This window comes from Talpa occidentalis, unplaced genomic scaffold (assembly GCF_014898055.3).
Source record: "Talpa occidentalis isolate TD23 unplaced genomic scaffold, MPIMG_talOcc4v2.1 talOcc4.11, whole genome shotgun sequence".
Taxonomy (NCBI): domain Eukaryota; kingdom Metazoa; phylum Chordata; class Mammalia; order Eulipotyphla; family Talpidae; genus Talpa; species Talpa occidentalis.
In genome coordinates, this window is record NW_023601104.1 from 33,826,450 (window position 1) to 33,851,742 (window position 25,293).

At 43.4% G+C, this 25,293-nt stretch overlaps 1 protein-coding gene and 1 long non-coding RNA gene across 3 annotated transcripts in view; both read left to right on the forward strand.

Annotated features, from left to right (window-relative positions):
* Nucleotides 1-9,772, forward strand: part of GLCE (glucuronic acid epimerase) — an 83,096-nt gene extending 73,324 nt beyond the window's left edge. For both annotated transcript variants that reach the window (XM_037502807.2, XM_037502806.2), the window contains one exon: nt 5,802-9,772. In XM_037502807.2, coding sequence (XP_037358704.1) covers nt 5,802-6,826 — 1,025 coding nt within the window. In that variant the 3' untranslated portion in view covers nt 6,827-9,772. The remainder of the gene's footprint in view (nt 1-5,801) is intronic.
* Nucleotides 9,773-13,452: 3,680 nt separating this feature from the next.
* Nucleotides 13,453-17,694, forward strand: LOC119238163 (uncharacterized). The gene is made up of 3 exons (XR_005123502.2): nt 13,453-13,779; nt 14,065-14,166; nt 16,721-17,694. It is a non-coding gene; the product is annotated as an uncharacterized LOC119238163 (long non-coding RNA).
* Nucleotides 17,695-25,293: the final 7,599 nt, after the last annotated feature.

Below are 25,293 nucleotides of genomic sequence, written 5' to 3' on the forward strand. Positions count from 1 at the left end.
TAGCATTACCAAACAGACCTGTTTTCCATATTGAATTTTGTAAATGTACTAGATTGTCTCAAACTTCATATAAAATCATTTCATTATAAAATCATTTATAAAATCAAATTAACTTTATGCAACATTTCCCCTTTTACTATGACAGTATCATTAATTTGGATGTAATGTATTTTTCGTCACTAATCAATATCCCTGAGAATTAATGACTCCATTACTTAAAAAGAAAATGAAATAATTTTAGCACCCGGCCTTAATTCTCTTTGGGGAAATGTTGTCAAGAACAGAACACATTCCCGTCTCCCACCAACCTTGCAATGAATAAAAAGAAAGGAAAGGTGGTGAGATTTTTTTCTGTATTCTTTCTTTGTCCTTTATTGATGACTGTAATTCAGAGACCTTGAAAGCCACAATACAAATCTACTCATTCTAGATGGTCTTAAGTGGTGGATTTATGAGTGCTTAATGCAGTGCAAATAATGGGTGACCTTTAGTTTATATTCTGTGCTTAGAACTTCTTTTCTCCTATGGCATTCTGTGATATTCAGTATATAGAGCATCTTTGTTTATTGTAAAGCAACAGGCTTGGCTGGGTGATAACATACGTGGCTGTATTTAAGAATACTTAACCTGTGATACCTAACAGGTCATTGCATCAGGAAATGATTAGACTAAGTGAAAGGACATTTGGTTTTGGGTCAAACAAGGAACTTATTTTTTCACTGATTAATAGTGTTCTCTGAATTCAAGTGGAAAGCAGCAACCCTTATCTTGATCTCCTCCAGTGCTGGCAAGTGTTTTAGAACAGTCTTTTAATCTATTCTGTTTAGAGCATAGATTTCATTGTTCACCTTTGGATGTCTGGGGTAATGCAAAAGATAGATCCCCACATCCTGAGGAACCTTCATTTTAGCCCTTCATTCTACAACCAATGATTGAAGATCAAACTTACTTGCTAAAGTGATTTCAAGCTTGTGGAGGCAAGAACTCTGTGTTACTCTGTTAGTGGGGCACAGCTGCTCAGAGTTGGAACTTCCCATTGGAGGAGGTGTGCTAGGTGGAAAAGGGTGCTTGTTTTATTATTCTGTGTATGCTTGGAGTTGCATTCAATACAAGTATTTGATGGGGAGGGAGTTGGAGTTACATGGGAGTTGATCAGAGCAGAAGGAAATCAGAGGCAAGACATCTATGTGGGGCATAGGTACAAGTACTGTGTTTATCATAGGCTGTGATTTTCATTCTTTATTAAAATACAGATACCTTACTAAATTAAAACTAAGCATATTTCAGACCATATTAGCTCAGTTCTTCATAGTGTGAATGATGGGCTCTTGTTATGTGATCGCTTTAATTATTAAGAATTGTACATATGGAGCAAACAAAGATGTTTGCCGTGGTTCAAACTACTGTTGTCCTGTCGTCAATGGAACATTTTTTAATGTCCAGAAAGAATAGTTTCAGCTTTTCTGAAAAGTTCAGGAACAGCCTAAGACTTCACAGTGTTTTTGAATTGTCCTATTTCAAATTTTTCTTTGAATTTTAAGTATTCACTTTTATCAAAATAGCCACTGTGGGAACAACTTGATTCAAATGAGCATCTCAACTTCTGGCATTGAGAAATGCCTCTGTGTTCTTATCTAAATACTCTCAGTGTTCATCCTGGGCTCCCCAGCAAGCTTGCCTTTCTTTCATAGATGGGGCTGCCATTCCTAGAGGACTCAAGTGTTGGGGTTATAAAAGAAATAGACTTTTAGGTCTGCTCAGTGAAGGAGGCAGTGCCTTGGGTCCTGAGACTTTCTTCTGTGAATGAAAAAGGTCTATTTAGTTGGTATTTAGAGATGCTTCTGTAGACTAAAAGTCCAAGATCAAGTTACCAGCATGGTAGGTGAGAGATCTTTTCTGGTCACAGATTTCTCCTTGTATTTTCACATGGCAGAAGGGGCTTGGGAGATAGGGTTTTTGAGAGGTTGTGGACCTCATGGGAGGTAAATTCAGAGAATCACTGTTGAGAAAAAATTGAGACCTATACATAAAAGCATAGGTGTAAATAAGATAAGACTGAAGGACCAGAAGCTGAATGCTGTTGCCTTTTACTTTCTGACCATGATTTTTTTCCCTGAAAGGAAGTAAAATCATTTATTTTTTATAAAGCAATTTTAGTTTTTTTTTCCTGTTTATCTTTTTTTTTTTTTTAAAGATTTATTTATTTATTTATGCAAGCACTGGGTACAGTCAGAAGCGTGGGAGGGTGAGAGAATTCACCAGAGTCAGAGAGGAGAGCAGAGCAGGCAGACCGACGAAATACACTGCTGAGGGGAGCAGCGGGCTGCAGGAGAGGTCTGTGCGCCATGTGGGACCCTCCTCCAGTGGCCGGGGAGCAGCCTGGGATCGAACCGGTGCTGCAGAGGCTGCTGGCAGCTTCGCAACCCAGCGCTCAACTGCTGCGCCACCGGGGAGGCCCAGGAAGTAAAATCATTTAGAAGAAAGAACCATAACATTGATCTATAGCATGTTGGACATTGTTTTGTTCCTTTTCCTAATTTTAAAATTGAATGAATTAAAACCTTATACCCTGTCCTGCCCTATTAATTTGTCTTTCCTTTCCCCCAAGCATTGTCTTCATTTCCATGACTTCACTTTCCCCTTTCTTCAGCCATTCTTTGTCAGACTTCTTGTGAGCTTCTCTTCTTCTTCTTCTACCTGACCCTTACCTCTCTACCTGACCCTCTCAGAGTTCCTCCAGGTTCTGAAGAAGGCCTCTCCTCACTCCACACACTAAACCTGTTGATTAAGTAAATGAATGTAAATAATTTGTACTGCATGTGAAAACATTTATTTGAAGATCATTCTTAAATGTTTTGTCATCCTCTGTTGTCTAATGTGGTACGTGTGGTTCATGTGCCACATATACCAAAAATAGACCCCTGTAGTGACTCCTGGGAATAGTGGCTCAGAGAGAAGAGTCATGGATATCAGATAAAAGGAAATGCAGGGGTTTCTACTAGTAGATATAAAGCAGGAGTTCATATAGCACAGGACCTCCAGCAGAGCTCAGAACCTTGCCTGGTATATTTCCAAAGTTATATTTCTCATAATTCCTGCTCTTCCAGCTTCAGATTATTGTAAGGATTGGGGGAGATAATACATATAAATGTGTTTTGAAAAAATAAGTTCTGTAAAGTCACATTCCCTTTGCTACCATTTAGATCATTCTGAATGATGTTGACAGGTTATTTAACCTCTCCATATAGCTATAAAGTGGGAATTAAAAGACCAATTTCATAAGATTGGCATGAAGACTATGATTGTTAGTTGATTGATTTAAATTGGAGAGCGTGACTTCTGTCACTCTCCTGCATGGCTCAGTAACCCCCTCTGGTGGTGTTGGTGTTTTAATAGTGATGACAATTAATAGTGACTTTTGAAAAGGTTGTATCCTATGACATCATTTATTACGGCGTTCTTTGAAATAATTTGTTATATTGAGACATAAGTTAATTGATCGAACCATATTGTTGAATTTGTGTATATTAAATGAAAATTAAAATGGAATTCTAGAAAGATAATGGATCCTTCTTTAGCTTCCTCCCATTTGGACTTCTAAAGATGGGTGGTTACTCATTTGGTGAGAATGGATGCCATAGTGAGTAATATTGTCTGATTAATGAGGCATTGCCCTAAAATGAAAACATAAGTAGCACACAAATAGTAGTTTGCCCTGATGAATATAATATAAACTTAAGTGATTCATAAGTCAATGCAGACTCCTACTCTGTTTCAGGGGTTGTACTAAGCACCAGATTCCATCTTACTATAGGTGTAGAAAAATACTAAGAGAGAGGGCCTCCCCTGGTGGTGCAGGCAGTTGAGCACAGTGCTGTGAAGCTGTCTGCAGCCTCTGAAGCACTAGTTGGATCCCAGCCAGCCGGTGAGGGTCCCACATGGCGCGGCAGACCCCTCCTGTCTCTCCCACTGCTCCCCTCAGCAGTATATTTTGTCAGTCTGCCTGTCCTTTTCCCTGCTCTGTCTCTGGTGAATCCTCTCACCCTTCCGTGCATCTAGCCTATACCCTGGTTCTTGTATAAATAAATAAATAAATCTGTAAAAAAAAAAAATGCTAAGAGAAATATTGCATGTTGACTTTTTCCAGTTAAAATAGACTTTTATAGAATTAGATAGAAGTAAACTTATGAAATCACTTTTTTCACAGTCACTTAAAGCTTCATTTAATGCAGAAATCTATCAGTGTTATCATTCTTAATATAATTTCCATAATCATCCGTTCCATCAGGTGAAGTCATTGAGAACCTTGGGTCAGCTGTATCCACACTGGTAGAGTCCCAGACAGCTCAGCCTGCTAATTCTCCCAGTTCATCAGCTGTAGGTGCTGTCATCCGTTCTTATTTCCAATCTTTACTCCACACTAGAGATTTCGTCACAGACTCCTCAAAGCAGATCTGACCCCATGGGTATTTTTAAGAGACAATACTCATGAGGATGCCATGTCTGATACCAGTTCTTATGTTCTCTGGACTTGGGTGTCCAGGGATCCTGGCTCTGCCACTGTAACGTTTTACAGTTTTTTGAAGTCTCTGTATCTTCATCTCTAAAATCTCTCATAATTCCTGCTCTGTCAGGAATTTATTATAACAATGAAGTGAGATAATACATATGAATGTGTTTTGAAAATTTAAGTTCTATAAATATCAACATATTCATATTTGCCTTTAATAGGGTTAAACTTTGCACTACATGTATTGTTGTTGTTCTTGCTACTATTCTAATATTTTCAGTTTCGTTTCTTCATAGATCTAGACCAGTAGATTCAGGAAGTTATCACTCTGGGACTCAGCCATCACTGTCCTATAGATATGCCAGAGAAAGTTCCTATTTGATAATTTGCCAAATAAAACAGTTTTTACTCATACTTCTCTGAAGCCAGTGGTTAAAGAATAATAATAATCATTGTCATTTATTGCTGTGTTCAAACACTGTATTTTTTCTTAGTTCTCACAAATTACAAATTACCCTGCAAAGTAACATTGACTTTATTTAATGTGTAAAAAAGCTGAGGCAGACAGAAGTATATCTTGTTGAATATCTTAAATTTGTAAGTGGTAGTATAAGAATTCAGTGTTCTGTTTTAACTCTAAGGCTTTTACATTTTCCTCTACCTTCCCTGATGTCCCTCACTTTTTGTTGAATTCATGAGCTTATTGTTTAATTTTATACAGGATTTCAGTGAATATGCAAAAGCAGACATATCACTGTGAATATCAATGAAGAGCATATATTATATGGCCAGTCAGACCTCCTGGGATCAGCTCTTTGTGCCTTAGGCCAGTCATTTGACTTCACTGTCTTAGCTCCTCCTTTGTAAAATGAGAATAATAATAGTACTACTCTTGTAATTGTTATGAGGATTAAATGAGTTAATGTGTTTTAACACTTAGAACATAGTAAATACTTTCCAGAGTTAGTTAAATAAAAATTTTGAATTCATGAATAACCATTCTTTCCTTCTAGCCTCTCTCTTGGAAACTAGTCTTGGAAACTAAACTTTTTTCCTTTTGCAGGACAGGTATACTGGAACAGTCAACGATTATTGATCAGTCTGCATTTGATTTAGAGAAGACATTCTATTATTTGCTTATGTTAATTTAGTAAAATAAATAATAATAATCTGCACATAAAATATTGAAATTTAACTTTGTATGGTCAGTGGTTGTAAGGCTGCATTGTGATTACCTTTTAAATGCAAAGGGCTTTTATTCTAACCTGTCTTTATATACTTCCCCCTACAGAAACCAGTGAGGGTGTATCCTTGCAACTGGGGAACACAAAAGATTTTATTATTTCATTTGACCTCAAGTTCTTGACAAATGGAAGTGTGTCTGTGGTTCTTGAGACCACAGAAAAGAATCAGCTCTTCACTGTACATTATGTCTCAAATACCCAGCTAATTGCTTTTAAAGAAAGAGACATATACTACGGCATCGGGCCCAGAACTTCATGGAGCACAGTTACCAGGGACCTGGTCACTGACCTCAGGAAAGGAGTGGGTCTTTCCAACACAAAAGCTGTGAAGCCAACCAAAATAATGCCCAAGAAGGTGGTTAGGTTGATTGCAAAAGGGAAGGGATTCCTTGACAACATTACCATCTCTACCACTGCCCACATGGCTGCGTTCTTCGCTGCCAGTGATTGGCTGGTCAGGAACCAGGATGAGAAAGGCGGCTGGCCAATTATGGTGACCCGAAAGTTAGGGGAAGGGTTCAGGTCTTTAGAGCCAGGGTGGTACTCTGCCATGGCCCAAGGGCAAGCCATTTCTACATTAGTCAGGGCCTATCTGTTAACAAAAGACCATGTATTCCTCAATTCAGCTTTAAGGGCAACAGCCCCTTACAAGTTTCTGTCGGAGCAGCATGGAGTTAAAGCTGTGTTTATGAATAAACATGACTGGTACGAAGAATATCCAACCACACCTAGCTCTTTTGTTTTAAATGGCTTTATGTATTCTTTAATTGGGCTATATGACTTAAAAGAAACTGCAGGGGAAAAACTCGGGAAAGAAGCGAGGTCTTTGTATGAGCGTGGCATGGACTCTCTTAAAGCCATGCTCCCCTTGTACGACACTGGCTCAGGAACCATCTATGACCTCCGTCACTTCATGCTTGGGATCGCCCCCAACCTGGCCCGCTGGGACTATCACACCACCCACATCAATCAGCTGCAGCTACTCAGCACCATTGATGATTCTCCGATCTTCAAAGAGTTTGTCAAGAGGTGGAAAAGCTACCTTAAAGGCAGCAGGGCAAAGCACAACTAGGGCTCATAACCAAAATCATATTTCAGCCTCTGCTGTACACAAAAACTACGGGCTCTATCTCAGCAGAGCATTGGCACGTTTTAAAAGGTCATACACTAGGTTTTTGTGGGTTACGTGGAGTGTCAGTGATCCTTAAAACCAGTCTTCTGAGATAATTGCATTCCGTGGGTTGGGTGTTTAGAAATGTTGGTGGCATTTAGAACAGAAATGTGTTTAGTCAATAGGCTGAACAAAGGTGTTTAACTTTGTCTTGCTATCACCCTATGCAGTTCCACAGATAGTTCCTCTCTGTTTGGGAAAGATAATGGTAAGTAGCTATCGCTGGCCAACTGTCTAGCACTTACCTGAAAACTTAGTATGGGGTTCTTTTAAAATGTGATTATTTATATTTATGTTGAAAGCAGACTTTTTAAAAAAATGATGTGCTGTAATACAGTAAATATGTACTTGTAGCCTGAATAGTGGACTGTGTGCAACTTTTTTAAATGATGTTTCTTTTCTATAGATTCATTTCTTGGGGGCATATGGGCATTTGTTCAATTTGTTATATATGGAAAATATTTTGAATTTATGGTTTTCTTGAAATATGTAAATTAAGAACACACCAGTGTTCAGGCTTCACAGTTATATGATGTAAGCACAACTAAAATGAAACTTGTTGACTGCACAAAAAATTACAGAAATGTTGTTTTATGAAACTTGATCTACAATCAGTAAAGTTTTGATAATCAGTCGGTCCTTCCCCATCCCCATTATGATGGTTTCTTTTTTGTCACTATCTAGAATTTTGTGTTTCATTTCAGACGATACAAGAGTCTTTGGGGAGAGAGGCATGGTGGTGGTGACCTTTTTTTTGGACATTACTGGGAAATTGAATTATAAACCTAAACTGGGAAGGAGCTAGTGATTTTCCTAAGTCCAACATCATTGCCCTTATGGGGTCGCCCCGCCATAAGGAAACATACTAGATGAAATATTAGTATAAGAATGAGAGCAGGATTTTTTCCTGTTTAGGTCATTCTTCATCATCAAACCATTGACTCTGCACATCATTGTTTTTTCTTTGCAATTTTTAGATTATTTCAATTATTAGATAGAAGGATGCTACTACATTTGCAATCAGACCTTTATTTGGGTTTTATGTCCCACCTCCCATGAATAGATTCCATAGCCCTCTGACCGTGGGCAGTGTCTGCTGTAGCACATCAGACATTAGGTAAAAAACCGAGTTTTAGTATGACAGTACAGTAAATGTAAACTGTAACTTCTACAGAATGGAAATATGAGACCCCCATGCTTTCAGGGCACTGAGTCTGACAAGTACAGTGCAGTTTGTCTATGACCCACTGTCAGTGTACATCGGGAACCAGGTGGCAACCTGCCTCCCATACTATAGATCTTAAGTGAACTCAGCCTAGCAACACTACATAGAAATCAGAAAATGTATACATGTATGCATATGATATAATCTATATATTAGTGGCAAAGGGGGCAGAAGAACTGTAACTACACTGAGAGTAAGATTAAGCTGGTCATAGAAAGGTAAGCTTAAACCCCCAACTTATGTGATCACTGTGTTTTGCCTACAACAAAACAGTTGTGGGCTATTTTATTTCCCCCTGGCTTTGGACCTTTGTATTTCTTATACATTACCTGTCTCAACAAGAATATCTGGATAACTTCGTATTTATTTTCAATGCCAATGTTCAAAACCAGCCTTTTTCCAGTCTGGGAACCCTTTCTATCTTCATCATATTTGTTATTATTTAGATCAGTCCAGACGTCTGCCTCATGTTTGCATACTGGTACTTAAGATTTTAAGAGAGTCAAGGAAAATAGTTTGGTACTGCTTCTGTGACAAATATCAATCGGTGCCTTAACAATGTGACTATCCTTTTCCACTAAAAAAATGAGACATTTTGATCCAGAAATGGCATTGCTATTTCATTGCTGTTGATTTCACACTGCCTTCCACATTGTAACAACAACGTGGTTTTTCTTGTGATCCCAGAATTTTCTAAGAGGGTGAGTTGAGCAACTGTCAGTACAAATCAGTGGTTCTCAAACTTTAGGTTGCCTCGAATACCCTGGACGATTATTAAACTACAGATCCCAGATTTTTAGCAAATCTGCCTGTGAAGCATGACCCTCTGCGTTTATAACAAGCATTCAGGTGATTTCGATGCAGGTGATCTGGGGGCATATCTGGTAGAACACTGCCCAAGACCAACCATTGCATTTTTGTTCCTAAACACCTGTGATGTTTTCTAGGGGTTTAAATCATCTGAAATGTTTACTTATCCTGAGCTTAGAATGGGGAAGGTATTTTAAAGTTTTGTTTTTGGTCTTTATTCTTTGTTTCAAGATTATGAGGATTAGTTTTTTAAACACTTATCTGGTGTTGGCTTTGATATTAAGTTAAATCTATTGCCACTTCAGTTGTAAAAACCAGCCAAAAGTTTCCAGATGAAGGTCAAATTTGACCCTTTAGGAGTTATTGTACATAAAGGCTTCATCCAAAAACCATCCAGTGTACGTACGCAGATACAAAGTGACACACAAGCACAACTCTCCAGATGTGGCAGTCCTTTTTCTTTGTCTGTACAAAGTTTCACTGAAAGCTGCTATTTTCATCCTCGTAATTGTTTTTCTTGTTTCCTCTCCATCGTACATGTGGATTCTATACCATGTGTTAAATATGCAATAAAGTGTTTACTGGATGCCCTTCTGAAGGGTAGTCCTTTGTAAAACTGTACAGACTTTGCAGTTGAAGCACAATGTGCACATGTTAGTTTTATATACAGCAAAACTTGATTTTTTGCAGATGGAAAGGTATTTTGTTTCTATACAAAGTAAATGGATTGTTTGTGCTTAATGTAAAGCTGCTTTATAAAATTGTAAAATAAAGTTTTTATCGTAAAAGACCTATATCTGGGTTATTCTCTTTCTTTAATTATTCTAAGATTTGAGCCCAGCAAGCAGACCAGCATTTCCCGTTCAGCCTGTGACAATTACTCAGGCAACAAATGTGCACTAAAGTTGCGTTAGACCTTTTAAGACAAAATGGGGGCAAGTGTATCATATGAGCCTCAGCCTGAAGGAGGTTCAGCTTAGTAGGGGCACACAATGTCCACAAAACAATTTCAGAAAAGCAAAATGCCAAACTGGTCAGTCAGGAAAGATATGGAGGAGACAGCTAAAGTGGGGGTTTCAGGTCTGGGTACACAGCCAAAGAGGAGGGAGTAAAAACCAGGTGCCCTGCCGGCTGTGAGGATGTCTTTTCCCACGCTGCCTCAGGCTAGTAAGCCATTTTTGCCTGATTTTGATTTATTTGAAAATTTCTCTTTTTTCTATGTTATAGCTTCTCCAGAACAATAAATATTAATCTTTCTCCTGCCTCCACTCCCTTTTTGGAGAGTAGTGATTTAGGCTCCTAAATACGTTTACGAAGAGAGACCAGTTCTGTGTGCACATTGTTTTTTACATTAGAAATAGTCTGCACCATCTGTATGATGGAATTCCAACTGATCACCAACCAGCTTTTTCCACCTGATGGTGCACATATTTTGACAGGCTGCGAGTCAACACCAGCATCTCTCCCTTCATTATCCTCCGTTGGGAAACAGGTTACAAGCGTTCTTGGTCTGGATGAAGTCTTGGCTTGCTCGTGCTTTGATTTTGCTATTTGTAGCCTAACTCTTACTACGCGTTGGCCATTCTGCTTTAGCACGCTTAATGCCAACGTTTGTTTCCCCATTGCCTTTAGTAGGAGAAAGACCCCCCCAGGCTGTCGAGGGCTTCATTGTGGCGTGATCTCTCCTCTCTGAGAATACCTCCTGGTCTGCACAGGGCCCACTGTGGGCCATGTGACTGTCTCCTCTCGCATCTCTGTTAGCCCCTGATGCAAGCTGAACCAATCAGTCTCTTCCACAGGAATCAGAAATTGGGATGGATAAAAAAATCTAAAGCAGATTCACAGTGAGAAGCAGAGCTGAAACAGTCTTGACAATGCTCTAGGTCCCCGATCCAATGCATTACTGAGACATCTGGACCTCTGTATTAAATTACAAAGTTTGTCATAATAACAAAATGCCACAGATTGTGGTGGTTTAAACAACAGAAAATTATCACAGTTCTGGAAGCTAACCAGACAAAATCAAGGTGTCTGTTAGAATGTTTGTTTCCTTCTGAGGCCACTTTCCTTGGCTTACAGGCTGCCACCTCCCTCTGTGTCCTCACGTGGTCGTCCCTCTGTGTGCTGTCCTAATCTCCTGTGAGAACACCAGTCATATTGAACTTGGGCCCATTCTTATGACCTCCTTTTACCTCAATTACCTCTTCAAAGGTCCTGTTTCCAAGTGCAGTCACAGTGAGAGGTCCTAGGGGTAATTAGGACTTCAGTACATCTTTAAGGGGCACAGTTGAGCCTATAACAACAACTCGACTAAAATGAACAGAAATTGAACTAGCCAGGAGTCCATTTAATTTGCTGATAACCGGTGAAGGCTTAAACTCAGATCTTTGGGGAACATTAGATGGCAGAAATCTAGCTGTGGGACTCTAAAATCTGATTCTGCCATTGTAGCAAAGAACATATTCCTTCATGGGGGCTTCAGTTGCCTCATAATACAGACCAATAATAGAGAACTAATTGATTTTATTATTTTTAATAAACAAGAAGTAACCACTAAACAGTGGTGTGCAATAAATATACATATATATATTTTAAATATGCATACAAAAACTGGGGTTGTAGGTCAGAGGTGTGGGGTTGGGGGCGGGTGAGAGGATTCACCAGAGACAGAGTGGGGAGCAGAACAGGCAGATCTACTGAAATACACTGCTGAGGAGAGCAGTAGGTGAGACAGGAGAGGTCTGCTGCGCCATGTGGGTAGTTCCCTGGCCTGGGATCGAACTCATGCTGCAGTGGCTGGTGATAGCTTCATAATGCTGAGACTTTACCCCATGCACCACCGGGGATGCCCCAAGGTGTATAACATATATTGATAACCAACATCAGCTGCTAGATTTTTATTCCTGCCCATGTGTTACTTGCATTAGCCCATTCTGAATATAGAAGAACTCTTAAGGTGCTGTGGATAAAAGTACAGATAGGGTATATCAAAATGCATATTAATGAGATTTTGTTTAATGGCAGCATTTTAAAATTGCAAGTCTGTGCTGGAACTAAAAAGTTAACAGAATAGTTAACAATAGATAGATAGGGATAAAGAAAAATTTTCATTATACTGACTCACTGATGATGTAAACTTGAAAGTGGACATAAATTTAAACAAATTGGTGATGAATTCAAAAGTTTGCTGCTCATTTTGGTGAAAAAAGACAGCACCTGGCAACTTGACTGGTAACCTGTGAACGTGTGCAACATTTCCTGACGCCTAAGCTGCGGCAACCCTGTATAATTTTGCTAATCCTTTTCCTGGAGTAGAAGAATTTTTTGGAAATGACAGGACTGCTAAGCAAACCATTGAGGAGCAGTAGCAAAGAGGACAGCAAAAGGGGAAGAAGAGAATCCTGTGAGAATCTAAAATGGAGCAGCCCACTCACTGATGGGTAATACACAATTTTGCCCTGTTCTCATCAACATCTGGTGAAATCACCGAGACAAGAGGGTTGCTCCATTCAGTTTAGAAAATCAAGTAAAGAGCGTTCATCTCTTTGTAAACTAAACAAGGCAGTAAGCCCCTGAAGTGGCTCGGGGACAGTGGGTCTTCGCAAAAGTGTGATTTTAAATCAGTGCCTGTTGTTGGCTTTTCTAATTAACCCCGGTGAAGTTAAATCTCTGCAATTGAGCTGAATATTGAGTAAAAGACCCCCAAGCCCCATCAGTGACGTGACAAGGTAATCTACGTGTCTTCTCAACTCCTCCAGGCCACAAAGAGGCCTATCTCCACCTGGAAATAACACCAGATGAAATGGCCTTGGCAACTTCTTGTAAGCTTGAATAAGTATCTAGATTTCTCAGCGTCTGGATGCAACCAGCTGTGGCTTGGATTGGTGTTTCTTGACACTGCTTATAGGAATAGGGAGAGGAAGCCAGCCCCTTGTAGGTGCTCTTCAAACTAGATCTTATTCACAGCTCTCTGACTCTCGTGGTGGATGAGAAAGCCTAACTCAGCTGAAGTAACTTGCTAGGCACCATGCCAAGCCTTTCCCCTTGAGCAGATGCACTGCCTGCCATGACAGCAGAGGTGAGAAGATTCCCGGCTGCGACCCAGCCTGGATGCTCTTCCCCTGGTGGGCTGCAGGTAGCCTGCCCACCTCAAAGCCCAAGGCCAAGAAATGGCGGTGATGCTAACAGCCATTACAGCCTCATGCCCACAGTAGGTTAGCTCCAGCAAAAGAACTCCACCTGTGTTCTTTCGAATTCTTTTGACAATCTTGGGAGGAAGTTGTAGGGTAAGTAAAGTATCAGGTCTTCTGCCCTCCCACCGTTAGGATAGATGATGGATCCTTGCGGTCCTGAATGCATGCCTGATGGCGGGCACCTGGAGTAGGGTGTGGGCATGCGTAAGTGGGTACACCTGGGCTGAGAGACTGAGACTATAAGGGCGGCTTCACGAGGACGCCAAGAGAACCACGAGAAGAAAAGAAGCAGAGAGCAGAACCGCGAGGGCAGCTGAGAACAAGGCCACTGGAGAACGCCGGAGAGCCCAGATAGAGTGAAGACTTGCCGGGGGCTGGGAGGCCTCCTAGCCCCCAGCACCCCTGCTGCTGTGTACCTGGTAAATCCCAATAAAAGCCCGAAAAGCCACCAAGGACTCCAGGACTCTCCTCCTTCACCCATCTGCTGGAATCAGAAAACCTGCACGGTCCCTTCCTGCCTTTACAAAGTATTTTGTGAACTCTACAGATGAGAAAACAAACAAGGAGAAGTTAACAGCTTGCCAGAGGTCATTGAGTTAGTTGATAATCCAACATCTGCAACCCAGGTAAGTGTGAGCCCAGACACACTGAACCATCGTCCCCACGAGAGAACTCTGAGCTGCTATCTCAGACCTCCCCTGAGGTCTGAGGGCCCCCTCACAGTGTGCTCAGCTATGGATGCAGACAGCCCCACTGTGCCCCCTCATGTGCCAGGTGAGCTTACACTGTTTCACCTGTGAACTCTAGCCGAGCTGCCGAAATCGGTACTTATTCCACGAAATGATTAGAAACGCCCAGAAATAGGTGGTTTCTAAGCAATCAAGTCTCCTTATGTGCCTCCATTTCTTTAGCTTCCTGCATCAGTTGTTGGCCAGGTTTGGGACCACCCATCGTTGCCCCCCAGCCCCCTCTGCCTGCTAAGGATGCAAGCCTGGAAATCACAGATTCAGGAGGTATGCCCATTTTTCATTCTTTGCTATAAAAACAAAGCATGTTTTAAATGTTATAAATTCCAAATTAGGATTTGAATTGAGATTTTAAAGAACCTTCCTCCATTGAACCCTGAAGAACCCCCTTATTATTTGTTTGTCCTGGGGGTGTTAGGTGCCAGCAGGGCTCAGAGCAGGTTTTCTATGATCTGTACTGACAGGAGGAGGCTGGGTCCTGGAGCCTGCAGTGGCTTTTCAGGCTTTTAATGATCTTTCTACACCATTTGTAGTGAGGCGACCAGGTGCAGAAAGGCAGGGCGGCCTGGGGCCGGGAGACTGGCAGGCCTCCCAGCCGTGGGAATCTTTACTCTTTCTGGGCCCTCTGGCTTGTCTCGTGGTCTCCCCGCTGATCTCTACTGCACTCCTCTGCCATCCTCTGCTGTCTTGCTCTGTTCTCTCTCTGCTGTGTCGCGGCCCTTAAGTGCTCAGCCTCCAGGCTCAGGTGCTCCCACTTACGCACACCCACAGCACACTCTGGGTGCCGCCATCAGGCAGGCGTGTAAGACCGCAGGCGTCAATCATTGACGCTAATGGCGGGAGGGTGGAAAAAACCTGATCGCTTCCATTTACCCTTTGAAAGGGTGTTCTTGGAGACCAGGGCAATGGGCACCTCCTTTTATAGAGAAGCAGAGGCTGGGGGTGAGGGGACTCTGGCCAGTGTACTGGTGGCTGCAGCTGAGCTGGGCCTACCCCGAAGTCACTGCATTATGCTGCCTTCACATCAGCTATGGAGAATGAAGCGGGGAGCCCCCAGCCAGGGCGCTGCCCGGTGAGGCCCTGATCAGGCCTCTGTCCTCCAGGCTTAGCGTAAAAGAAGTGTCCCTCCTGACTCTCTGGCGTTTCTCCATCACCTCACATCTAAGTTCTCAGCCAGGTGCCAGGAGGAAGTGATCTCAAGGGCTGTGGGCAGGTTCGTGTTACCTTGTTTAAAGCTGGGTTTTCTAAAGAAAACACAGGTCAAGGGGGAAATTGCCTTAGTGTTAACTGACATAAAGCTCGAGGCCCCTGGGGCGCGTGGTGCGGAGTGCCTGCGCTTTCCCATGCAGTGAGAATGTGATTCTTGGAGGACATGAATTCTGGTGCTGCTTAGCTATTAAAATCAGCCCACAATCTTTTTAGCCTTTGTTGCTGAATAAAGTGATTTTTTTAAACCTTCAAAAACAAAAATTACTGTCTTAGGTGCCAGTCACGTGATAGACTTTTAAGAAAGGTAGCTTAATTTTGTTCACAAGGAAAACCCAAGCAGAGTCTTGCACCATGGAGTGGCCCCCCAGCCCTTTGTCTGCATGAGCCCCAAGAAGGCCTGTGTCCCTGTGGGGACAGGTGGAGCGGCTACTGACCGGCTCCTGAGGAACAAGCTACCTGCCCCCCACACCTCCAGGCCGGCGTGGGGAGTGGGAGCCTAGGCATGTGCCCTGGCAGAGGGAGGCCAGCCCGAGATGGGCTGAGTTAGTTAGGGCCCATTGTGCAGCTGACTGTGGGGGGTGGATTATGGGAATCAAGAACAGCTCCTAGGTGTGGGGGCTGAGGGCAGCAGGCTGAGCTGGGAGGTCTGAATGTTCTCATGGGGGCTTCTAAGGACAGGGTCCCTCTGGGAAGTGAGAGTCTTTCCCAAGGGCATAAGACGGTATGAGGAAGAAGGGGGGGTGTGGTGTGGGGTGTGTGTGTGTGTGTGTGTGTGTGTTCAGAAACCACTTTATACACCAATGGGATTTCATTCCTGCCCCCCTGCAATCGGATGTCCACATCACCAGCAGAGACATTGTTTAGAACAAATATCAGATGCTTAAAATTCTCCAATGCTTCCCAACCCCCCAAAACAGAATCCAAATTCCTCACCAGGCCTGGAGACCTTGGGGAGATGTGCCACCACTTGGCCCTCATTCTTGGCCTCTCCCCTATTACTCCCTGAGCTCCGCGCCAAGGGCCTCTGGGACTGTCAAGTGTCAGGCCAAGCCTTGCACTGCCTTTCCTGCTGCCTGGTACTCACTCCTTTTTTTCATGGGCCGGCTTCTCACCTATCACCCCCTTCTCACCTGTCACCCCCAATGGCAGCTCCTTAGAATCTTCTCTAACCACCCAGTTAAGGGATACCCATGGTCACAGCACCTTGCTTGCTTTCTATGTTGGTGTAGCCCTCATCACCGACAAAAGTGACCTTTTCACGTGTGGGGTTATGTCTGTGCTGTCTTCCTCCCACACTGCGGTGCCACCCCCCTCCCCCCACCCCCAGAGAGTGGGGCCTTGTCTCCCTGGTGGCCACCTTGCTCCTAGCATGGAGCCTGGACCATGGAATGAACCCCGTAAATAGATGGTGAGCTGGGCTGGGGTGAAAGGGGGGTAAGGTTTGAATGAATGAATAAATGCTTCAAAGAGAGCAGACCTGAGAGCCAGCTTCTCCTCACCACGCGACAGTCCTGTATCCCCCTGGCATCAGCAGCCGCTGGGAGCTGGCTGGAAATGAAGACTCTCAGGCTCCATCCCAAACCTACAAAATTAGAGTCTGCGTCTTGGTCAGTCCCCAGGTAACGGACACGCACGTGAAAGTTTCAGAAGCACTTGCTGGGCGCTGATTCGCAGGCCTGCCCGCTCGCTGCAGTCACCTGCGGAGTTAGCTGCACTGCACACTGGCGCCTGCCCTGGTGATACCCGTCGCTTCTGTTCCTGGTGTAGCCTGGATCACCCGGCTGATTGTAAACGCAGCTATGGTTGAAAACTAGTTGGTTTAGCAGCTTTTTTTGTTGCACACAGACAGCAAAGTTCAAGAAATGGACGGCAAGCCTTGATGGGGACGGGGAGGGAAGGGCTGTGCAAGGGCAGCACACTCAGTCACCCACAGTGGTGGTGCCTGGGCGCTCTCCTTGGGGTCCTCCGGGCCTTGCTTTCTTCCTGCCTTGAGCTCTCTGAAGGGAGAGCTGTGTCTCCCCCGTAAGACTGGGGCATCATTCAGGGTAAGGACTCAATCCGAACCACACAAGGATCTTCCCATTTTCCCCATTCCCCCCAAAACCAACCAGTTCTCAGCAAGGAACCAGCAAGGGAGGTGTGACCCGTGTTTGTGAGCAAGGACACACACACTGTGCAGCCCGCCCGCCCCTGGGAAATCCAGAGCCCCATCCAAGCTTGGTGGGCTCAGCAGAGCCTCTGGACAAAAGTTGTAGGGAAGAGGGCTCACAGAAAATAGGTCAGGGAAATCACAGCCAGGGGCCGCCTTCACTGGAAAGGGGAGTATTAACCCACACAGGAATCACCCAGCAGGCACGCCCCCGTGTCCTTAGGTCTTGAAGAGAAACACCAGTTCTCTGTTGAAGAAAGGGGCCTTGAGTCTGAGGCTAGGACTCCTGCCTTCCCTCAAGCCCCACCCCACAAAATTGTCCTCAAAGTTATCCTTCCCCATCCCTTGCCCCCAGCAAGCTACCCTGAAATCAGACACTCAGCCCTTGGGCTATTCCAGTGAAAATACTGACTAAATAAAATTTGTTTAAAGGCAGAGTCCCCAAAAAAAAAAAAAAAATGGTTTGGCCTTTTATCATTCTCATTAAAAGAATATCTGGCAAGTCAAAAAAAATGCTGACTAAACAGTAAGCTGTTTTCATAATCTGCACTTTGGTGTACTTAGCATGACCAGATCTGTCTGTGGGAGTGGTTTGCAGGGTAGGGGCAGACCAGCAGGCCCTGAGGCCAGGGAGGAGGAGGGGGAGGGAGACCCCTGTCCTCCGAGCTGCAATCCTTGCCACCCTGGTTCTCAGTCCTCCAAAGTGTCATCTTGGTGGGTGGTGGAAGGAAGTCTTCCTCTCTGGTTCAGGAAGTTGCTCACTTAGCCACAGTGCCTGCCTGTGCTCTAAGCAAATCTCACAGTGTTGATATGTTTGATTGCTAATGGAATTAAGCTACACTGAGAGGACAAGAAGAGCAGACCTCTAGCCTGTGTCTCGCCCTTCTGATTTCAGTTTCTCCAGGGCTCTGCAGAGACCCCCTGCTCCACCAAATGAGGGTCTTTCAGGGAGAAGGGGAGATCCTTTGGAGAACTCTAGGAAAGGCAGGGATTCTCCCACCAGAAAAATGCCCAGAGAATTTTAGATATATCTCAGGTCTCATGGTTTCTGTCTGCAATTGCCAGAACTCCAGATGCCCTGAATTTCATCCAAAGAGCTGGAGCAGGTCCATGAACCTAAAGTGAAATGTCACCATGGCTTTTGTATTTGAAAATATAAACTCACAAGTCTTCAGAAACCTGGCAAGTAAAGTATTATAAATGAATACTAAGGTCAGTGGATAATAAGGAATGGTGGGGACTGTGGCTAAAATGAAGTGTTTAAATTCATTTCAAAAATTCAGTAATGATGGATCAAACAAAATGCATCTTTAATTTTTTTTAAGATTAATTCATTTATGCATAGAAGAACTGGGGTGTAGGCCAGAGGTGCAAGAGGTGAGAGGACTCAGAGATAGAGTGGGCAGCAGAACAGGCAGATTTACTGGGATACACTGCTGAGGGGAGCAGCAGGGAAGACAGGAGAGGTCTGCCGTCCCATATCTGGATTAGCTCCCTGTTTGGGGATTGAACTCAGGCCACAGCGGTGATAGCACTGAGACTTAGCCCCTATACCACTAGGGAGGCCCCCATCTTTACATTTAACTTATGGGTAACTGAGATTGTCTTAGGATTCGATAAATATTTATACCTACCCCCTCACCCTCCAATTGATAATGAAATGTACCTATTATCTAATCCTGGTCATTCCTATTGGGGCATAAACCTGTTTCTCCTCACTCTCACTTGGAAAGAGCTTTCTCAGTTATTTTCTTCCTTGCTGTTGCCAGTTTTTCACAGGGCCTACTTGGTTCCAAGTTCCACGTGAAATAGCACCTCAACCCGGGAGCATCCCTGACAGCAGACCTAGATGCCTCCACCCTCACTACCTAACTACAGGTGTTCTGGGGGAGCCTATCATGAGCTCCCTGAGTCCTCAATGACTGTTGTCAACACTCAGTCCCTACACCAGCAGTTCTCAAGCAGGAGCGATTTTGCCCCCTGCCCCTGCCAATGTACACTCTACAATGTACAACCAAGAAATCCAGCCGCAGGGTTGAGAGACCCTGTCCTGAGCTGGCTCTGTTTGAGTTCCAAGAGGGCAGAATGATGTCTTGGTGAATGCCTTGCTCCTGGGACCTATGACACAGGGTCTGGCACACAGTGGGTACTCAAGGAGGGTGCTGATGAGGTGGAATGGCTAACGGCTGTGCCTAAAGAGAAAGAACCACAGGCCCCACTGTCTCTGCACACAGACAACTCAGCGGTGAAGGGAGTGTGCTGAGAGAGGCTTTGGGGCTTGTGGCATGGGCATTAGGATTGTTTACTTGGGCTTTTGAGGTTGCAAGAATAGAAATGCACCCAGGGCTTCTTGAGAGGAACTTTTGCTGAGGAGAGATGTGAGTGGAAAACTACACTGCAGGCAGGCCACCCTGGGAGCTGTCACTGGCACCTTCCATTAGAAGATGCAGATAAAGCTTGTTCATTCCCTCTGGCTCTCCCCACACACCCCGAGCTCACCCAGACATCTCTGCTTCCTTGCTGTGGGCTCCTACAGGGCCTTTAGCCACAGTGTCTAGGGCCCACCCTACTGTTTAGGAGCCAACGAAAAATATTTTTCTTATTAGAACCAAAAGAGGGGCTTCCCCGGTGGTGCAAGAGGTTAAGTCTCAGCACTATGTAGCTATTGGCAGCCACTGCAGCACAAGTTTGATCCAGCCAGGGAGCTACCCACATGGTGCAGCAGAACTCTCCTATCTCACCCACTGCTCCCCTCAGCAGTGTTATTTCAGTAGATCTGCCTGTTCTGTTCCCCACTCTGTCTCTGGTGAATCCTCTCACCTCCCTCACCTCTGGCCTGTACCCCAGCTCTTATATACATAAATAAATAAATCTTTTTAAAAAAGAACCAAAAGAAAAAGAATATAATACTAATGAATAGAATAGAATGAATCTAGCCTGGATTATTTTCATCTTTATACCGGTGCAGTGCTATAATTTGTAATACAATATTATGGATCGAGGGGCTCCCTGCAAGGCACCACCCATTAGCCTGTACTCAGTGACCTCTCAGGCACAGCTCCACTCTTGGCCACCTCTCCCTGTTCATGGAAACTCCATGGAGAACCCACAGGAGACATTTCAAATACAAACACGTAACTAGGAAGTGCTCTGACTGTGATGAATTTTCCTTGGGAAAGAGTTTTCCGGAATGGACTCCATTAAGTCACTTTAATTCCTTTATCAATTTTCTATAAAGCTCAGTTAAGCTATTTCCAATTTTTTCACTTTTTCATTTCAAGTTGACTGAAGCAGTTTTCACTGGGACCAATTCTTACTCACTGAAATTTCTTATCAGAAATTTGGTTCATAGATCAAATTTTTGTCAATACCATATTTCACTGATGATAGCTGCTGTCCTGGCGAGTTTTCTTTAGTGAACTTTATTTCTACCAAATCTACTTTCTGGAATCAAATTTTGTTCTAAATGTTGTCAAGAACTTTTGATTCTTTCATGAGTTGTGGTAAATAACAACCCTCTAATTTTGCCAGCTCAGCTTTCCCAGGCACCGGATAAAAGACTTCAGAATTTATAACTATTTTTTAGCTTAAACCACAAGAAGGATGTGATTACAAAACAGAGACTTAGGGTGATATGGGGCGAGGGGAGCTCAGAGCTTAGCAGCGCTCCTAAATTTTCGAATACACACCAGAGCTCAGGGTGATCCAGGGAGGCAGGGGAGTCAATGGGAGGAGCAAAATGCTCAGTGTTCCAGCTCATCTGTGCCCACCCTTGTCTTATATCACAGGCCACATGACACTCTTGCGTCCATCACAGGTTAGAGAAAGGCCGTGGAATAAAAGAATGATGGCCCAGATTTGGCACTGAGTCAACAGTGGGGCCAGCCAGGGTTCCTTAGAGAGGAGGGAAGGCGTGAGCCAGAAGTCTGGGCCAGGGGAGAGTAACTTCTTTCTGAACAGATCTCTCCATGGCCAGATGCTCTTCCACATCGATTCTATCAGGTGACTTGTAAACAGCACTGTGAGGAGGTCATGTCACCTCTTTTGGATGATGAAGGAACATAAGGGAGCAAGGTGGGGCCTCTCCTGTTGTGCCTCATAGTGACTCAAAGGACAGTGAGGGTCTGCAGAGTACTTCACAGTGGCCAGAGGGCTTCAAGCTGCCTCCTGGCATTTCTGGGCCCAGGAACAAAGTGTAAATGAAGGCCCAACTACCACAAGTCTAAAATTTAGCAGTTATTACTCAGACTCACAAGCTGTGAAAAGAATGTTTTCTCCCCATATCTTTTTTTGGTTAAAGATTTATTTACTTATGCATATAAGAACTGGGGTATGGACAGGCCAGAGGCATGGAGGGTGGGGTGTGAGAGAATTCACCAGAGACAGAGTGGGGAGCAGAGCAGGCAGACTGACTGAAATGCACTGCTGAGGGGAGCAACGGGCGAGCCAGGAGAGGTCTGCTGTGCCATGTGGCTAGCTCCCTGGCCAGGGATTGAACTCATGCTGCAGTGGCTTTGGGTAGCTTCATAGTGCTGCGTCTTCAACGCTTGCACCACCAGGGAGGTCCCTTCTCCCCATATCTTAACAATTGTATCTTAATAATGACAAACTTTGAAGTATTTTTCATGACTGAAAACTAGTTTTTATATAAATGAAGTTTGCAGAGTTTCAAAGATGAGTGAAATTAACCATTACTATGTATGGCTGAATGGCCTGTTAATAGGCAAGTGAGGTCTGAATGAATAATATTATAAAAACACAGTTATTCTTTTATAACATTTACATCCCTTTATTTTAACTTAATTATATTTTTATAAGGATTTTTATAAAAGCTGTGTTTTATTGGCAGAAATGCCAAATTAGGCTATCTTTTATGAGCCACTGTTCTTATACTTTTTCTTTAAATTCAGTACAGAGAAAGCTTAGTTTTCTGAGACAGCAACTGGAATTATTGGTAGATTGCTTAAAGCAGTACTTAGATTCAGACATGAACCATAAATTTTACATTTCATTTGATTAAAATATCACTTTCATTATTTATTTTATAGGAAGATTCTTTCAATTAAAAGTATTTCCTCTAAACATTTAAAAATATCTTTAATCCTTTAAAAAATAACATAATTTAGGCCTGTTTGTTTTTTAAAATAACCTTTTGCTAACATTAGTAATGACAAGCAACAATGAAGCAACCAAATAACTATGGCTAGCACGAATTGTAAAAATCATTTTATTTTGTGTCAAAGACCATAATTTGTTCTTTATGAGGATCTTCTGCTGTCTCGCTGAACTCTTGTACCATAATGTATCTTGCCCAATTACATCCATTTCCTTTAAGAGGGTCTGTGAGTGGTTGTAAGGTCAAATTTGATATGTGTTCCATCAAGATGTTCTGTCTTGGGACAGATCCAGAAAATATCATGTAACGATGATCTGTCCTAGGATTGCGATCACATCAGCACAGTTGAAGCTTTATCTCCTAGTAGGAAGTGAAAACATGAGCTGCCCTTAGCACAGCGAAGCCTTCTGCACTGTGTGCCCAAGTTCTGGCTCAAACACATTTTTCTTTGTGATTTTGTGATAGTGGCATCATCGAAAGTTTACTCTTGACAATTCAGTGCCTATAATTGATAGCTGTTTATTTGGCTCATATTTGATAGCTATTTATTTGGCTCATCACATCAGCCAAAACCTTTACTTTTTATAAAAGGCTTAAAACCAATGAAATACACCTTAATTTTGACTGTGTTTTCTTTTTCTATAATTCAAAGCTCACATGTAAATGTTAGTCATTCAGTGCGGGCTTGTCCCTGATGCAGTATAACTGACCTGAGTAATATTTACTTAAACATTTTTTATTTTCCATTCTTCTTTCACTTTTCACCCTCCAAGTTAATAATCTAATTTTTAATTTCCACATCCTAAAAACTACTTCTTTCATTTCATTTCTCTTAAATAAAGCCCATCCTACATATTTGGCTATTTTAGTATCAAAACTAAAAGTTATTTCTACTAAACCTAGGCTTTATTATTTTGTTTTAATTGAAATTAACCATTACTACATATGACTGAGTGGCCTATTAATAGTGAATGTAAATGAATAATAATATGAAAATACACATAGTTATACATAATTCATTTATGTTGTAAAACTTACATCCCTTTATTTCAACAAAATTATGTTGAAATTTTATAATAAAGACTTATATGGGCCTCCCTGGTGGCGCAGAGGTTGAGTGCTGGGTTGCGAAGCTGCCCGCAGCCTCTGCAGCACCGGTTCGATCCCCGGCCACCGGGCAAGGGTCCCACATGGCGTGCAGACCTCTCCTGCCGCCCGCTGCTCCCCTCAGCAGTGTACTTCGTCATTCGGCCTGTTCTGTTCCCCACCCTGGCTCTGGTGAATTCTGTCACCCTCCTGTACTTCTGACTGTACCCAGTGCTTGTATAAATAAATAAAATAAATCTTTAAAAAAAAAAGACTTATAAAGGTTGTGTTTTATTGGCAGAAATGCCAAATTAGACTAGGCAATAATTGCCATTATTGCCTCCCCTACTCCCAAATAAAATATTATATTTGGCTGAACATAGGGCACGTAGTTTATCCCTTCCAGAATAAAGAATTTGAGTGCTTACTTATCTTTGTTCAGCACCCTTCTGGGTTGGTTGTTTATTCAGTGCCCCCTCCTCTCCGTTCTGCTTCTGGGAATCACAAGAAATCTTGGGGCCAGGGGTACAAAAGGAATCTGCTCACTTTTGTTGTTGACATTTTGAAAATTTTAAGCAGGCTATCCTGAGAGCTTCTGTTTCTTTTGCTCTGTTTTTGGTTGAGCTCCACCTTCATAATTGTTCTTTCCATCATCACCATCTCTGTATCCATTCTCAATGAGTTTAAAAATAAAAGTATTTCTATCCAGACTATAAAATTTAAATATATTTTAATCACAGGAATGTAAATGATATCAACTATAAAAATTAACTTTTGTGAAAATCATTTTATTTTTTCTGAAATATCAAAAATGATCAATTACATTTTAAAGGCCAATACATATTATGAGTAATGACTATCAAAACTTAAAAGCAAAATTACTTAAGCCTGGAATTCTCGATTTAATGTTTCGAAATTGTAATTCAAGCTTCTCAAATATTTTTCTGAAACCACTTGTGATTCTAGCATTCAGTGTTGGCCCTATCACCTTTCTCGATGATGCCTCGGCAGGTCATGTCTGCAGAACAACAACATTGCTCACGAAGGTGGCTGACGGCCCTAGCAGGAGGGATTGTTCACTCTTAGAATAGCAAAACAGAGAAACTAAGGACTGGCTCCCCTGTGCTCAGCCAGTGAGGGCAGACCCAGGATTCCAACCAGGTTTTCCAGACTCACCACACCCAAGGACCCCCAGAGGGAAATCGCACAGGGAAGGGCTCCAGAACTGCTTGAGGCAGGTGGGTTCCCCCGCCTCGCCCCTCCCCGCTCCCAGACTCCCCAACACACACCCAGGATTTTCCTTCTCTTCACACTCTTGCCGCAGCAGCTATGGGTAGCCCCTTCAGTCCCAGACCTGGGGGCCTGCAGCCCCGACCTGAGATTCTCCGGGGCTCCCTGTCTGGATCGAACCCCCCACCCCCAGAGCAGTCAGAGCGCGACCCGGGCCTCCCGCCCCTGCAGCCTGTGAGACGGCGCCACCTGCAGGCCGGCCTGCTCGCTGCGGAGGGAGCTGCTTTGCTGGCGGAGAGACCAGGGCAACCCCCGCAGTCTCTGCAACCGCTTCCTGGGGTTTCCAGAGATAGCACAGCTCCCCCAGGAATGCCTGGGGAGCTCCTGTTCCAGTTGAGCCAACTCCTCTCGCCACCCGCCAGGCTCACTCAGACCCCTTTCCTTGCCTTATGAAATCCCCTCAGTTTGTAACTGTGTGTGTCTAGAATCTTGCTACCAAAATATACCTCCGTGACCGCCACGGGTGGGCAGGATTTTTGTTGCCCTTTTTCATATGCTGAAACAGAGCCCCTCGGACATGGGGTGACTTGCCCCAGAGTCAGGG